This window comes from Sebastes fasciatus, chromosome 7 (assembly GCF_043250625.1).
Source record: "Sebastes fasciatus isolate fSebFas1 chromosome 7, fSebFas1.pri, whole genome shotgun sequence".
Classification (NCBI taxonomy): domain Eukaryota; kingdom Metazoa; phylum Chordata; class Actinopteri; order Perciformes; family Sebastidae; genus Sebastes; species Sebastes fasciatus.
The window spans coordinates 11,547,474-11,560,707 of record NC_133801.1 but is presented as its reverse complement, the minus strand read 5'-3'; the positions used below and the strand labels follow the sequence as shown (position 1 = coordinate 11,560,707).

Here is a 13,234-nt window from a genome sequence, read left to right as displayed (position 1 = left end):
GATTAAATTCCATACTGTCTGTAAAAATTTCGTATATTTGTTTTGGTTGCATATATATTGAATTAGCTGTAATCTATGAAAGTGACTGAAAAAAACAAACTAACAACAAAGTATAATTTATTCAAGCCATTGAAGACAAGAATTGTCAGTCTTGTAATTCCTTCATGATTCAACATTACAAAGTATTTTTTAAACACAGATATTGTAAAATATACCAGTTTCTAAAGCAGGTTCCAGTTTTATGATCTTATAATACTTTGGCGAGGAAACCTTTCTCTAGTTGTGTTTTTGCCACATTTCGTTATATAACAAAAACAATGTGCAGCCCTTTAGTCATTTTCTGTTGAGTTATTGATGCAATGCTTACAATACTGTATTTAGAAAAGCACCTTTCAAAACAGGTTTTTCAAGAAAAGGCGCTCAACTTCTCAGAGCGGACTTTATGTTCATGTCCTGTAAGACAGAAAATACTGTGGTATAAAAAAAATCAAGTAAGAAAAATATGAAAATACGATGATGGCTCAAAGTATCCAGTTTTTGTGTTGGCACAGAAGATTATGGAGCTACTTTTGTGTCTTTATTATGTCATCAAGTTTGAGAGCATAACTTTCCACAATATAATCAAAAAATGTTTCAATCCAAGAAAAATAAATTTGTGATTAAAACTGTATTAATGCAAATCAAAAGTTTTGCTTGCTGCTGAATTTCATAGGCAGGCCGTCTCTATTTGCCAGTCTCGATCGGAGTGACACCGTGGAAACATCAATTGTTGGATTAGCAAACAAAACTTTTTTAATCACAAATTTATTTTACTTTTTTTTTTTTTTTTTTGACAGCAGTGTTGATAGTTTTGCTCTCACACCTATTCTGTTTGATTTGATAATAAAGACACAAAAGTAACTCCATAGAGGATGAGGTTTGATGATTTAGTCGGCCTTCTTGGACATGTGACCCATCTTTGTTCGGACGTTGCGCAGCAGGAAAAATCCAACAACGGTGACGCCACAGGTGATCTCTGCTACCCAGAAGGCCATTTCCCAGCCGTGGTGCTTTGCGATGGTGCTGAATGGTAGTCCAGACATAAAGCCACCAACTGAGGAGAACACACGTTCACTCCAAGGATTAGAGAATATAAAAAGTGTATAAACTAATCCAAGTAAATAGTATCTATTTAAAACTATTGGTATGGAATTGTGTTATTAGTACAAAGGTATTTAGCAGTTAGTAACAGCTGTATGTCAGGCTTCATATGTGCATGAATGAAAACCAATCAACTTACTGTTGGCCATCAGGGCAACGATGGCATGTGACGTCCCGCAGTAGTTGGACGGGGCGCTCTCATTGGCTATAACTCCAAATAACGCTATTGGTCCATAAGAGGAGAAACCGAAAGCTGCACCCAAGCTGAGTATCCACACCTGAATGTACAAAAGAGAGGTACAGCCGTGAGACACACAGTAAAGAATCTCTCAGTCATTAGTTTTTGTCAGTGTTGGAGCAGATACCTTTGAGCTGTCGGGAGTAACGGTGACTCTGAACAGGTACATGGACACAGACATCCCAGCCATCATGCAGATCAGGATGAAATGGCGAGGATTGCCATACATTCTCACGCCTTGCTGTACAAAATAAGGAAATTCACATTATCTGTGTGTGTAAGTTAGTCTGTGTATAATTCAGATGTGTACTATGTGCAAACTCACTTTGGCCACGGCCTTGTCGGAGAGGTAACCTGCTGCGAGACTGCCCAACAGGCCTCCAACCTCCAGAGCACTCATGTATGAGCTACCTATGAAGAGGAATATAGTGATTCACAGGAAGTAATAAGCTGAACTCTCAGCATGTTTCTCAACAGAAACTGGAGGTGTCTGCTCCACACCCTCTTCCATACCCATAAGTGTAGACTGGCCCTTGTCCTGAATGAGAAACAGTTGTCCCCAGTCGGTGCAGGCCGTCTTCACCCCGAACACCACCAGGTAGGACACAGAGAGCAGCCAGAGGTACGGTGAAAGCAGGAACTCGGACAGGGTGCTTTCATCACTGGACGATCCTGAACAGGAAGCAGGCAGAGTATTATGATCTCAGCTTCTAATCAGATTAATGTAGGGTTTCCAAAACTTTTTAAACATGACAAATCATCACGACCCAATCCACAATAAACCTTATTTATAAATCATGAGAAGAATGTATCTCTTCCTGATCATTTTTACCATTTCCTCATATTGAATAGGTAAACCAGCTATTTCAAAGAGATATAAGTTTGATAAATCACAACTTTGTTTTATGCATGTGTTACTGAAAACATATACACATGTGTTACGTGCCTGCAGGGCCAGACAGGCCTGCAGAGTTTTCTCCTGTGTTGTTCTGCCCCTCCTCCTTGTCTTGCAGGTGCTTCCAGGATAAAGAGTTAATGGAGGTGATTGGAGTCCACCTGTGCAGAGTTTGCCAGCTGCAATTAGCTCACACTAATTCCATCCAGCCAATCGCTGTCGTGGGCTGCCCATAAAAGAGGCACACTCTGGGCTCTCTCACTCTCTCTCTAACTCATTTGTAATGAGGTATTTGTATGTTGAAGTCTCTTGTTTCCAGTGGGAAAGGACAGATAAGGTTTGTGGTAAGGAGGTAGAGGGCATAGGTAAGTCTGGGGTACCCTGTACACTTGCACATAGGTTGTTTCATGTCTAGAAACACTAGGTTTAGTGGTTGTTGCCATCCCATGTATGTTTTGTAAAACTGCTGTTAGTAGAGAAGTTAGTCAGCCTTTTTGTTTGTGTTAAAGAAGACAGATTTAGTTAGGCCTAGTTTTGGTTTCTTAATTTTGATTATTTGGCAAAACTATATTGTCCCTACCTCCCCCACATTTGTGAACCTTCCGTTGTACTGAAATAAACTGTTACAGTTTGAAACTTCACGTTGACTCTGTTTTAATTTGGTTGTTGTTTAGTTATTGTTCCACTTTGTGGACGTAACACATGAGACAAAAAAATGCATTTAAGTGGAGTTAACAGGCTGTTTTTTTCCTCTCATCAGTAAAACAGACAGAATGTACACTAGTCTTTCATATTAGACTCAATGTTATAATTAGGCTACAATAATCAGAACAATATAAACATTCAGGCTCCCTCATGTGGCTCAAAGGAGTAGTGCAGATTTAAATGTCAAATAAAAGACTGTGGAAGAAATTCTGCAAATGTATTTGGTGACCCTAATAAAATCTCCTGCATTTGGGAACGACTGGATTAAAGCATAAAACATCTCTTCTTTCTCACTTTGCCTGTGCGTGAGCTTGACACAGCTCACACACAAATGGCATGTGAGGGGCACACTGGGTGCAGAGTCCACCGAGTCACCGACCTTTAGTCACAACACAAGAGGCATGTGCAGTGCGAAAAAACAGACACACACACACATATGGAGGACGGAATGAGAAAAATAAATGACTCGATAAAAAAAGTCATTAAATGTAGCAAAAATAAATATAATTTTTTTTTTTTGCCATTAATTGATAAAATGTGACATATATTGATATTTCGGTTTTAATTCGCTTTATTTATTTATCTTTGTATTAATTACCTTATTTTATTAAAAAAAATAAATGAATGCAAAAATAAATGCAAAAATTATAATAAATTTAAAAATTCATAAAATACAATGATAAATAAAGAAGCAAATTAAAACAGTATTAATTTGTCACATCATCAATTAATTAATGGCTACATTTATTTTTGCTACATTTAATGACATTTATCTATCGAGTCATTTATTTATGGAGTCATTTCTTTTTTATTATGGCAGGTTCCAGCCTCCATACACAGTGGACAACGCACAGCTAGATGTTAACAGAGTATTGTCTATGTTTAATTAGCCTAATTCAGTCACAGTCAGAGAAAGGTATGTTGTGATTGTTATCAAACTGAAGAAATGTTATAAATCATTCAGTAAAAGTCAGTCTCACCTCCTTTGCTCTTCTTGGCTGCTGCCTCTATGTTGGGCAGCCCCACATCCTTGGGTTCATTCTTGATGAACAGCAGACAGAAAAAGGAGGCCACCACACAAATCATTCCAGATACGGACAGTATCGTCCTCCAGCTGTAACTCTCGGTCAGCACGGTGGCAATAATGGGGCCCAAGCTGCCAGCCAGATTCATGCTGCAGGAGAGAATGGCCCACCATGTCCCGAACGAAGAGGGCTCAAACCACTGACAGCAGAGGAGACAAAATAATGACATGAAATCATGACAGAGTCGACAGGAAGTGTCATTATCTTGTATTTGATATACAAGGAGGGATGAGATAATTGAAGCAGTGCAGTCTTCTGAATTGACAGCAGGTAGTAACTGTATGACATTTTGTCATTTGACAGTTGCCATATTGCATGATAGCTACAAATCAGTGAGGTCAAACAAGGGACTTTTCACTCACACTATGCATACATTATAATACTGGTATCTTTACATGCATTGCAAACATCCACTGGTGAATATTGAACACTGAAACTGTATTGAGGTAAAGCAACTTATTGTTTCGTTACAAAGATATTAAAGCACCTAAAAACATATATTCTCATTTGCCTTCTTATTATGACCAATCGGGTCCTACATGAACACACAGTTTTCTGCAAAATCCAATCAGGATTTATCAACATTTAAAGGAACAGAGTGTAGCATTTTAGGGGATCTATTAGCAGAAATGCTTAGAATGAGCCCTTCATAAAACTCTGGTGCTTTTTTGACAACAGTCGCTTGCGCCATTTTGGACTGAAAACGCTTATCATATTTGTAATATTTTTTATTGTTCAACACATGCCATTTTAGTAGAGACATTAAATATGACAATAGAATAGAAATAATTTTGTTTTACTTTTGTATGGCACTTTGTAGGCGGACGTTTTACTGGCTTCCGGTAGTCGCTTTAAGTCCATAATGGCGGAAGCTGCTGGGCGCTGGTGTTGCAATGGAACGACCAATTGACTTTCACTTCTGGGCAATATACGTTCTTTGACTATATAGGGAGCGGGTCTTCACAGAGTCCGCCATGTTTCTACAATAGCACAGAACAGATGAACCAAACACTGGCTCTAGAGAGTGCTTTTCGTGTTTTTAAGTTGCCTGAAGGCCACCGTAGTTCTCCGACACGCTTGTAAAACTGCAGTAACGTGAGCCGCAGAGTGCAAAACCGTGGTACCTCCAGCTGCCATCTGACTAAAGTAGTGTTATTATGGTATGGATGGCCTCTGAGCGAGGTGAACGGCGTTACCACGTTACCGCAGTCTTGGAAAGGGAGGAGAGAGTGGAGGGGCACTCAGTTGTTTGCAATCTGAAACCACATCAATAGATGCTACGAAATCCTCCCTTTAAATAAAATGGGTCGACAGGTGGGGATGTTTTACCACACCCAAACACTCCTGGTGAAGATTATCTGAGATTTTACACATTTCAACTCCTTTATTTTTGTGTATTACATATATCTGATTTGAATTGTGTTTCTACCTCCAACTGAGCCCAGATCAGTTAATTATTAGGTGTATTATGGGGTCTATTTTGTTCTTTATAACAAAGGAGAGGAAAATAAACGTGTCAAATCTGATGTCAGTATATTGCAGCACTGATATTCTCATGTACCTTGCGCAGCACCCTGCCACAGGGAGGCCAGCCGAGGCCCTGACCCAGACCATTGAGGAACCACAGCCCAGAGAAGACGGCGACAGTGGAGGACCAGGAGAAGGCCACGTTGATGCCTCCCACCATGCACAGGCCAATGGAGAAGAGCCAGCGGGCGCTGATCTGGTCCGAAAGCACGCCGCTGATGAACTTACTGATAGCGTAGGCCAAAGACTGCATACTGGTGATCATGCCTGAACACAGGGAGGGCAGGAGAAGAGGAGTTTACACAGAGCAGATACGATTTTCCGGTCCTCAATATGTTTGGCGTACAGAGCAGCTAATATATAATGCATGTAATCTAGAGTCTACCAAGAAACATAAATGAAATATAGTGTGTGAGGATAAGTCAATGTAACAGCATGCATGGGAGTTAGTCAGTTATGCTTATGATGTTGATATTTTGGGGGGTTAATAATTTATCCAGCTTTGGATTTTATTTACAATTTTCAAGTTTAACAAAAAGTTCAATGAAAAATGCTACCGATGTAGTTTGACAGAATTAATTGTGCAACATGCAAAACACAAGAATTAAGCTTAAAGTCAATGCAAAATGATGATTCTCATACCCAGGTCATCCTTATCCATCTTAATTTCTTGCATGAGTGAAGGCATCACAAAGGAGAAAGTCTTTCTGTTAAAGTAGTACAGCGTGTAGCCTACAAACATGGCCAGAAATATAGTGGTTCGGTAGTATCCATAACTTGCTGTAGCCATGGCTGCAGATTCAGTCCTGTAAAAATGGCAAAGAATAGAGGACAAATCCAGAGAACAAGGAGCAACCTCCTACTGTTTGACAGACTTGTTCTGCCTGTGACAATGACCTTTGCTACAGGATCCTCTGTAAAGAAACAGCTGCTTACAAGAGGAGATGTGCTCGCAATCAGCAGGAGAGGTTAATGGTCAACTTTTGTGACCGGGAGCTGATTTAAGCTGAGTTGTCACCACGTGCTGCAGGTCTGCCAAGTTGGGGTTGGAAACAAAAATCAATCAGTTTATGACATCAATGTTGTTTTCTTTAGGCAACTATTTATAAAAAACTACTTGATCAATGACCTAGGTGTTCTCTTCATCTGTTGCTGTTTGTCCATGTGAGGATGTCATGGAAGGAGTCCTCACATCAATGTGGTTAATGATTCACTGTGGAGTCCAATAGTCACAGCATACCAGGAGGGAGGCTCCTGTCACAGTGAGGAGGTGTGTGAAACCTGTCAGACAGAAACAGTGTGTTCAAAATGAGTTGCAAAAACAGAGGCAAGTCAATGGGAACAAGGTATGAAGTGCAAACATGAATAAAAAGCTTATCTATCTAAATGAAGTTCAAGTAAAGCTAAAACTACATTGATAATCCTCCATACTTCACTGTAGGTAGCTAAAATGTGAGACATTTATTTATATTCTACAAAACAGTCTTTAGAGGAAGTAAACCACTCTGATACCTCTTTATTATTCATCCACCTCCTCTTTCCTGTGTAGTTTCCTCCTCACAGCTGTTTGTGTGTCGCTCTTTCTGTTGTACAACAACATGTCAAATCTGCCAGAAAGAGTTCAAGCTTGTTTGTAAATTTGTTTCTTCCTTTTTCTTCTTCTTGGCGGATTGCAATACCAGCTTTCAGGTGCATATACCGCCACCTACCGTACCGGAAGATGTAGGACGGGATCTAGTTTACATTAGCCTGAGAAAACAAATAATTAATTAACTTAAAAAAAATAATAATAATAAAAAAATAATAATAATAAAATATTAAATATATATATATATATATATATATTTTTAATATATATATATATATTTTTGAATATACAGTATATAGAATTTTTAGAATATATATAGAATAGAATATATATGTGTATATATATATATATATATACATGCATATACAAAATAAATAAATAAATACATATATATATATATGTATTTATTTATTAGAATATAGAATATTATATATATATATATATAATTGTTGTGTTGGGTTGTTTCATACACAATAGGCATACGCACATGACCGGCTGATTACATTACACCACAATAATATTCTATATTCTAATAAATAAATAAATAAATATATATATTTATTTGTTTTTGATATGCATGTATATATATATATATATATTATATAAAGATATTGCCAAGAATTGAAACAAATATGCATTAATATAGCTAGTTGAAGATACGGAACACTTAATTATGCACTGTGTCAAATATAATATATATTATATATATTATGTATATATTATATAATATATATAATATTCTTTTAATACATCCATGGGCAATATAGGTTACTGTAGGAGGAGGAGTGACGTGTGCGAAACTTCCCTATCACGTGGATCAGGTATCAACCAATCAGCTGGCCCCCCTCCTTTTAGCACTCGCACGTGTTCCCATGGCAACAGACAACAAACATTCCAACATCTTTAACGGATGTCGCGTTGTTGTCACGTTTATGAGTAAACAAGACATTCAGCTCATTATCAGTCTTTGACACCTCTAAACAACGAGCTAGACACGGTATCGTTCAGCAAAGACTAGCTAGCTAAATCCATCTCTTCTGCAGCTGGACACCAATAACAGACATGGTACGTTTTAAATCTCACTCTATGAGATGATGTGTTAAAGGTTATGTGTTGACATCATGTGTTGATGTTCATCCCGACAGAGAGGATCCAGCTCCGCCAGTTCAAGAAGAAGCCACCGCCGGTACCACACCACGGCCCCCAACTCTCAGGTGGATGAAACCCTGTTTGGCAGCCTAAACCCGGTGAGTGATATCTGTAGCCTAACCTGGACAGTGACATTGCTTTTTATAAAAAAAAAAAATTATATTAGTTATCAAAAATATACATACAACAAGGCACTATCAATTATCATAACAGTAAGAAGAACAACTTTAGGTTGAGCATGGGCAACAACATATATCAAAGATAACTTTCAAAGTGAATACAAATAAAGTAAAACTGGTCAAGTAATAAAAAATAATATATAAATTAATAAAAATGCTCCCAGTAGACCACATACACACCAATAACTGACAATAACCTGATATTTTCAGGTGGAATTTCATTCATTCTCACTGTGCAGTATCATTTTCCACTTGTGCAATTTTGTTAATAGTCTGTTTATTGTCAGTACTGTATATACTGCTCCTATTTTTATACTTCCTTCTATTTAAATGGTTCATATTTTGTTACACTTTGTATAGCTCTTTTTTACTGTGCTGATGCATCTTGTTTTTTTGCACTATCCCCTTTGCTGCTGTACACTGCAAATTTCCCCACTGCGGGACTAATAAAGGAATATCTTATCTTATCTTATGTGATATATATATATATATCACATAAAATAAAAGAAACAGGGCTCATCTCAAATTAATTTGTACATATCAAATAAAGAGAATAATTGAACAGCTTTTTTGTCAGTCATAATCGACAATGATTTACTTAGCAGGTTTAGCGCTGCTAATGTTAAAGGTCCCATATTATGCTCATTTTCAGGTTCATACTTGTATTTTGTGTTTCTACTAGAACATGTTTACATGCTGTAATGTTCAAAAAACCCTTTATTTCCCTCATACTGTCAGCCTGAATATGCTTGTATTTACCCTCTGTCTGAAACGCTCCGTTTTAGCGCATTTTGACGGAATTGCAACAGACTTGCGTTGCTAGGCAACAGCTTGGGTCCATGTGTACTTCCTGTCAGCTGCAACCAGGAATAAACTAGGACACATTTAGATTATTTACGTTTAAAATTGTGTCAAGGGTCTAAATATTGTATATTCGTGACATCACGAATGGGCAGAAATCCTGACAGCTTATTTCAAATGCAGTTTCTGAATACGGGCGTACTTTCACAGTATTTATATAGGACTTAAGCCTGCTTTATAATAAAAAAACATGAAAATCTCACTTTTTTTATAATATGGGATCTTTAAGTGTTTGTTGCTTCAAGCCCAGGATCATTATAGCATCAGTTTATGGTCATTTTAAAACACCTGTTATGAGTGTAATGTGTGACAAGGGTGGAGAAATCACAAGTTATGAGTGTGTTTGTGCAATGTCTAACTGTCCAGATATTATTACAGTTGGACAAACGTGGAAGCTCAGCCACCAGTGCTCCAAAGAATCAGCCCCAGAAGAAACAAGAAGGAGAGACTATTCAATTAGTCACCAAAGACCTCATCCGTAATCTCAGGTAGGCTAACACTCACTGATAAACTCCAAATAACTCACACTTTAATAGCTAAATTTAATTTAAAAATAATATAAAGCAAATTTGAAAAAATGGGAACTACTTTTTTATTACTTAAGCAAGTTATATAATCAATACCAATAATTCAAAAAAGAATGTCACAATATTGTAAAGCTGCTTAGATTTCAACGATTATACAGTACTGAAACCCAAAAGGCACATATAACAAACCACCACCTGTCGTTATGCCAGGATCCCATTTAAGGATCCTTCAGGAGAGTCCATCATTCTCCCATTATCTGAGTTTGAGCGGATCACGTCAACGTCCCGGGTTCTCACCAAGGAGGAGAGGGAGGCCCTGAAGGAGGCTTATCAGAGAAAGAAAGATGAGGAAATTGTAGGAAACATGAAAATCTCCAATCATTAATTAATTAATTAATTAACTTGCAGATTTACAATAAGACAATAAGCACATGACTCTTTTTTTATGTACCTCTCATCCAGAGAGCTACAGAGGAAAGGAAGCGTCAAATCCATGAAGCAGACCTGTCCCGTAAGGAGAACAAGGCACTGACCGAGCTGGAGCTAGAGGCCCGGGACCGAGCGCAGGCATTGGTGGAGCGGGCCAACGCCTTAAGGATGGAGCAAGAGGAGGAGATCAAACAGTTCAACTTGGTAGGAAGCAGCTGCAGACCACAAAAGTTGTGTCACAAAATGTGCCTGAAAGTGACCCTGTCAATCATTGTCAGTACTGCTGATGCCTTGTGTGTGTGATCCCCTCAGCTGATTCTGGGTGCTCAGTGTCAAGCCACACGGGACTTCCAGATCCATGAGAAGAAACAGATCCAGGCGGAGTTGTCAGAGGAGGAGAAGCGTCTGGATGCCGGGATGGAAGTGGAGCGCCGCAAGGCCTTGGAGACCGTGCAGCAGATTGATGAGCTGCGCAAACAGCAGAGGATCAGGTGAGGAGAGATCTACTGGGAAATACACATAAAATCAATGGATTGATTTGCACATAAATTAAGTTGAAAAAAAATACTTCTGACCCACCCAAACCACCCTCATCCTTCTAATGAGACCCCTCTTTTATTCAACAGTAAAGGCAAAGGGCTTTAGTATAGTTATGTGTGTTTTATGCCCGTGTTATATACCAGGGGAAGGCAGCAAATTTGCGACCAGATCCAGCAACATCTGGAGGAGAAGCAAATGGAAGACGAGGCGAAAGAGCAGGAGAAACAGCAGACACGAGAGAAGCTGGAGAAAATGAACCTGGAAGACCTCAAGGTGCAGACACAAGCACTAGAAATGAGAACACTCAGAGTCTTCATGCTCAGGGGGCTATGCAACCACATGTGTGGTAAACTAACTTGCATTGGAGTCCCATTCTTCTCTGACTGGTTGTCATCTTCCAGGCCCTGGAGAAGAAGAGGGAGGAGCAGCAGCGTCTGCAGGAGGAGATCATGAGTATGAATACCAAGGCCGTGCGGGCCAAGGAGCAGAGGAGAGAGGAGGAGAAGCTGGCTGACCTGAGAGATAAGGAATACACACGAAAGAAAATGGTCAGAGGAAACGCAAATTATCTCCATAGACAGTCCAAAGACAATCACTAATCTCTAGTTTATAGCCATAAAGTTCAGTTAGATAACTCACTCTCAACATGATTTATTATATCATTAAAATAAAGTTCTAGTTTTTTTTCATATGTTGACATTTCATGACCTTTGCAGGAGCGAGACGCAGAACATGAAGAAGAGCAGAGACGAATCAAGAAGGAGAAGGAGTTGGAGATTGCCAGGCTGAGGGCTCGGCAAGAAAAGGCAAAAGACTACAAGGCAGATCAGGTCAGGAATAAAACTACCACGAAGGTGGCACCTGCTGAATTTAATCCTACAGCAGATTCAAATAATCCCTTTTTAAAGGCACTCACCTTCCATACAGATTCAGTGTGTCCAATTCTTGTGTCTGTGCGTTTGCAAGGATGAGCTCCGAGCTCGGAGGAACCAAGAAGCCTCAGACAGAGAGTGGAGGAGAAAAGAGAAAGAGCTGAGTGCAAAGAAGGGGCAGGAGAAAGAGGTGCTGATGGCGGCTCTCATGGAGCAGATTTACTGCAAAGACCACCACCTGTCGATCGAGGCCGGCCGGGAGAAAGCAGAGTTTGAGAGGGTGCTGAAGTAAGAAAACTTATTTTCACATCATCAAATCACATTACCTTAAGATTATGAGTAGAATACCACTTACAACCTACTAGGATGGTTCAATCAGTGTAGCGAAAATGCACCTTTGTTTCCATTTAGTTATACACATTCATCTCTACCATTTTATTAATATTAGTTTTCACTGCTACTTCTACCTTACTCCACACAGGGCGCAACAGGAAGCCATCATCAAACAGAAGGAGGAGGAGGAGAAGCAGCGTCAGAAAGCACTACGTCACGCAGATTCCATCCGAACTCAGGTGAAGGAACACGTGATCTCAGCCATGGCGAAGCGCAGAGAGACCTTCAAGGAGGCCGACCAGATGATGGAGGAAGCCCGGCTGAGACGCATACGCCTTGATGAGATCAAAGAGAGGAAGCTGAAGGAGCTCAAGTAAGTGCGGGCGGGTTAAAGGGGCCTTTTATTATGGCTGATATTTTTTTTACACGATTGTCTTTAACTGAATAAAATGTGTTTGTCGATACGCAGAGCTACAGGGCTCCCTGAAAAATACTGCAGTGAAGTGGAAAGGAAGGGTCGGACCTGTGCTCTCTGATTCACTCACAACTGGATTCAAATGCTGCACATTTTACAGGGTCTCATTTAAGCAGGAAGAACACATTTCAAGCACTAATGTAACTTGAACATATATAAGAATGTACCAATAAATGTTTCTATTGCACTTTATTTGCTTTATGAGCTTTTGGTCATTGGTTCATTACGAGGGCTGTTAACATGGTAATAATGCGTTAACGCAAAGATACTAGCATCTTATGAAACTATTAAAAAAAAAGGAACCCATTGGTACCAACCATGTCATACTAGCTTGTCGCAAAGGAGACTAAATAACGCTCCAAACTTATGCAATATTTTGGCGAGGAAAAACTGGCATGGCCATTTTCAAAGGGGTCCCTTGACCTCTGACCTCAAGATATGTGAATGAAAATGGGTTCTATGTGTACCCACGAGTCTCTCCTTTACATACATGCCCACTTTATGATAATCACATGCAGTTTGGGGCAAGTCATGGTCAAGTCAGCACACTGACACACTGAAATACAGTACCTGTGAGGGTTTCTGGACAATATTCGTCATTGTTTTGTGTTGTTAATTGCTTTCCAATAATAAATATATACATACATTTGCATAAAGCAAGCATATTTGCCCACTCCCATGTGGATGAGTA

At 39.3% G+C, this 13,234-nt stretch overlaps 2 protein-coding genes across 2 annotated transcripts; one reads left to right on the top strand and one right to left on the bottom strand.

The window, feature by feature from the left end:
* Positions 1–100: 100 nt before the first annotated feature.
* Positions 101–7,251, bottom strand: slc37a4a (solute carrier family 37 member 4a). The gene is made up of 9 exons (XM_074641569.1): positions 7,103–7,251; positions 6,233–6,871; positions 5,625–5,857; positions 3,959–4,202; positions 1,892–2,050; positions 1,704–1,789; positions 1,506–1,619; positions 1,280–1,418; positions 101–1,093 (listed from the first exon to the last, which is right to left on the bottom strand). The coding sequence occupies exons 2-9, from the start codon at positions 6,378–6,380 to the stop codon at positions 927–929; spliced, it is 1,290 nt and encodes a 429-aa protein (XP_074497670.1). The 5' UTR covers positions 6,381–6,871; positions 7,103–7,251; the 3' UTR covers positions 101–926.
* On the top strand, positions 6,405–12,735 carry cfap45 (cilia and flagella associated protein 45). Its single transcript, XM_074640783.1, has 12 exons — positions 6,405–6,506; positions 8,324–8,425; positions 9,746–9,855; positions 10,105–10,249; positions 10,357–10,527; positions 10,636–10,814; positions 11,007–11,136; positions 11,265–11,411; positions 11,580–11,693; positions 11,830–12,023; positions 12,217–12,441; positions 12,538–12,735. The coding sequence occupies exons 1-12, from the start codon at positions 6,405–6,407 to the stop codon at positions 12,602–12,604; spliced, it is 1,686 nt and encodes a 561-aa protein (XP_074496884.1). The 3' UTR covers positions 12,605–12,735.
* Positions 12,736–13,234: the final 499 nt, after the last annotated feature.

What these genes read in the sequence shown, in the direction of transcription:
- slc37a4a (XM_074641569.1), bottom strand. Translation starts at nt 6,380, where the DNA reads ATGGCTACAGCAAGTTATGGATACTACCGAACCACTATATTTCTGGCC. An exon ending in GGGCCAGTCTACACTTATGG is followed by an intron (nt 1,790 to 1,891) that starts GTATGGAAGAGG and finishes TCCTCTTCATAG; the next exon opens with GTAGCTCATACATGAGTGCT. An exon ending in CCGACAAGGCCGTGGCCAAA is followed by an intron (nt 1,620 to 1,703) that starts GTGAGTTTGCAC and finishes TATTTTGTACAG; the next exon opens with CAAGGCGTGAGAATGTATGG.
- cfap45 (XM_074640783.1), top strand. Translation starts at nt 6,405, where the DNA reads ATGGCAAAGAATAGAGGACAAATCCAGAGAACAAGGAGCAACCTCCTA. An exon ending in TGTTTGGCAGCCTAAACCCG is followed by an intron (nt 8,426 to 9,745) that starts GTGAGTGATATC and finishes ATATTATTACAG; the next exon opens with TTGGACAAACGTGGAAGCTC. An exon ending in GAGTTTGAGAGGGTGCTGAA is followed by an intron (nt 12,024 to 12,216) that starts GTAAGAAAACTT and finishes TACTCCACACAG; the next exon opens with GGCGCAACAGGAAGCCATCA.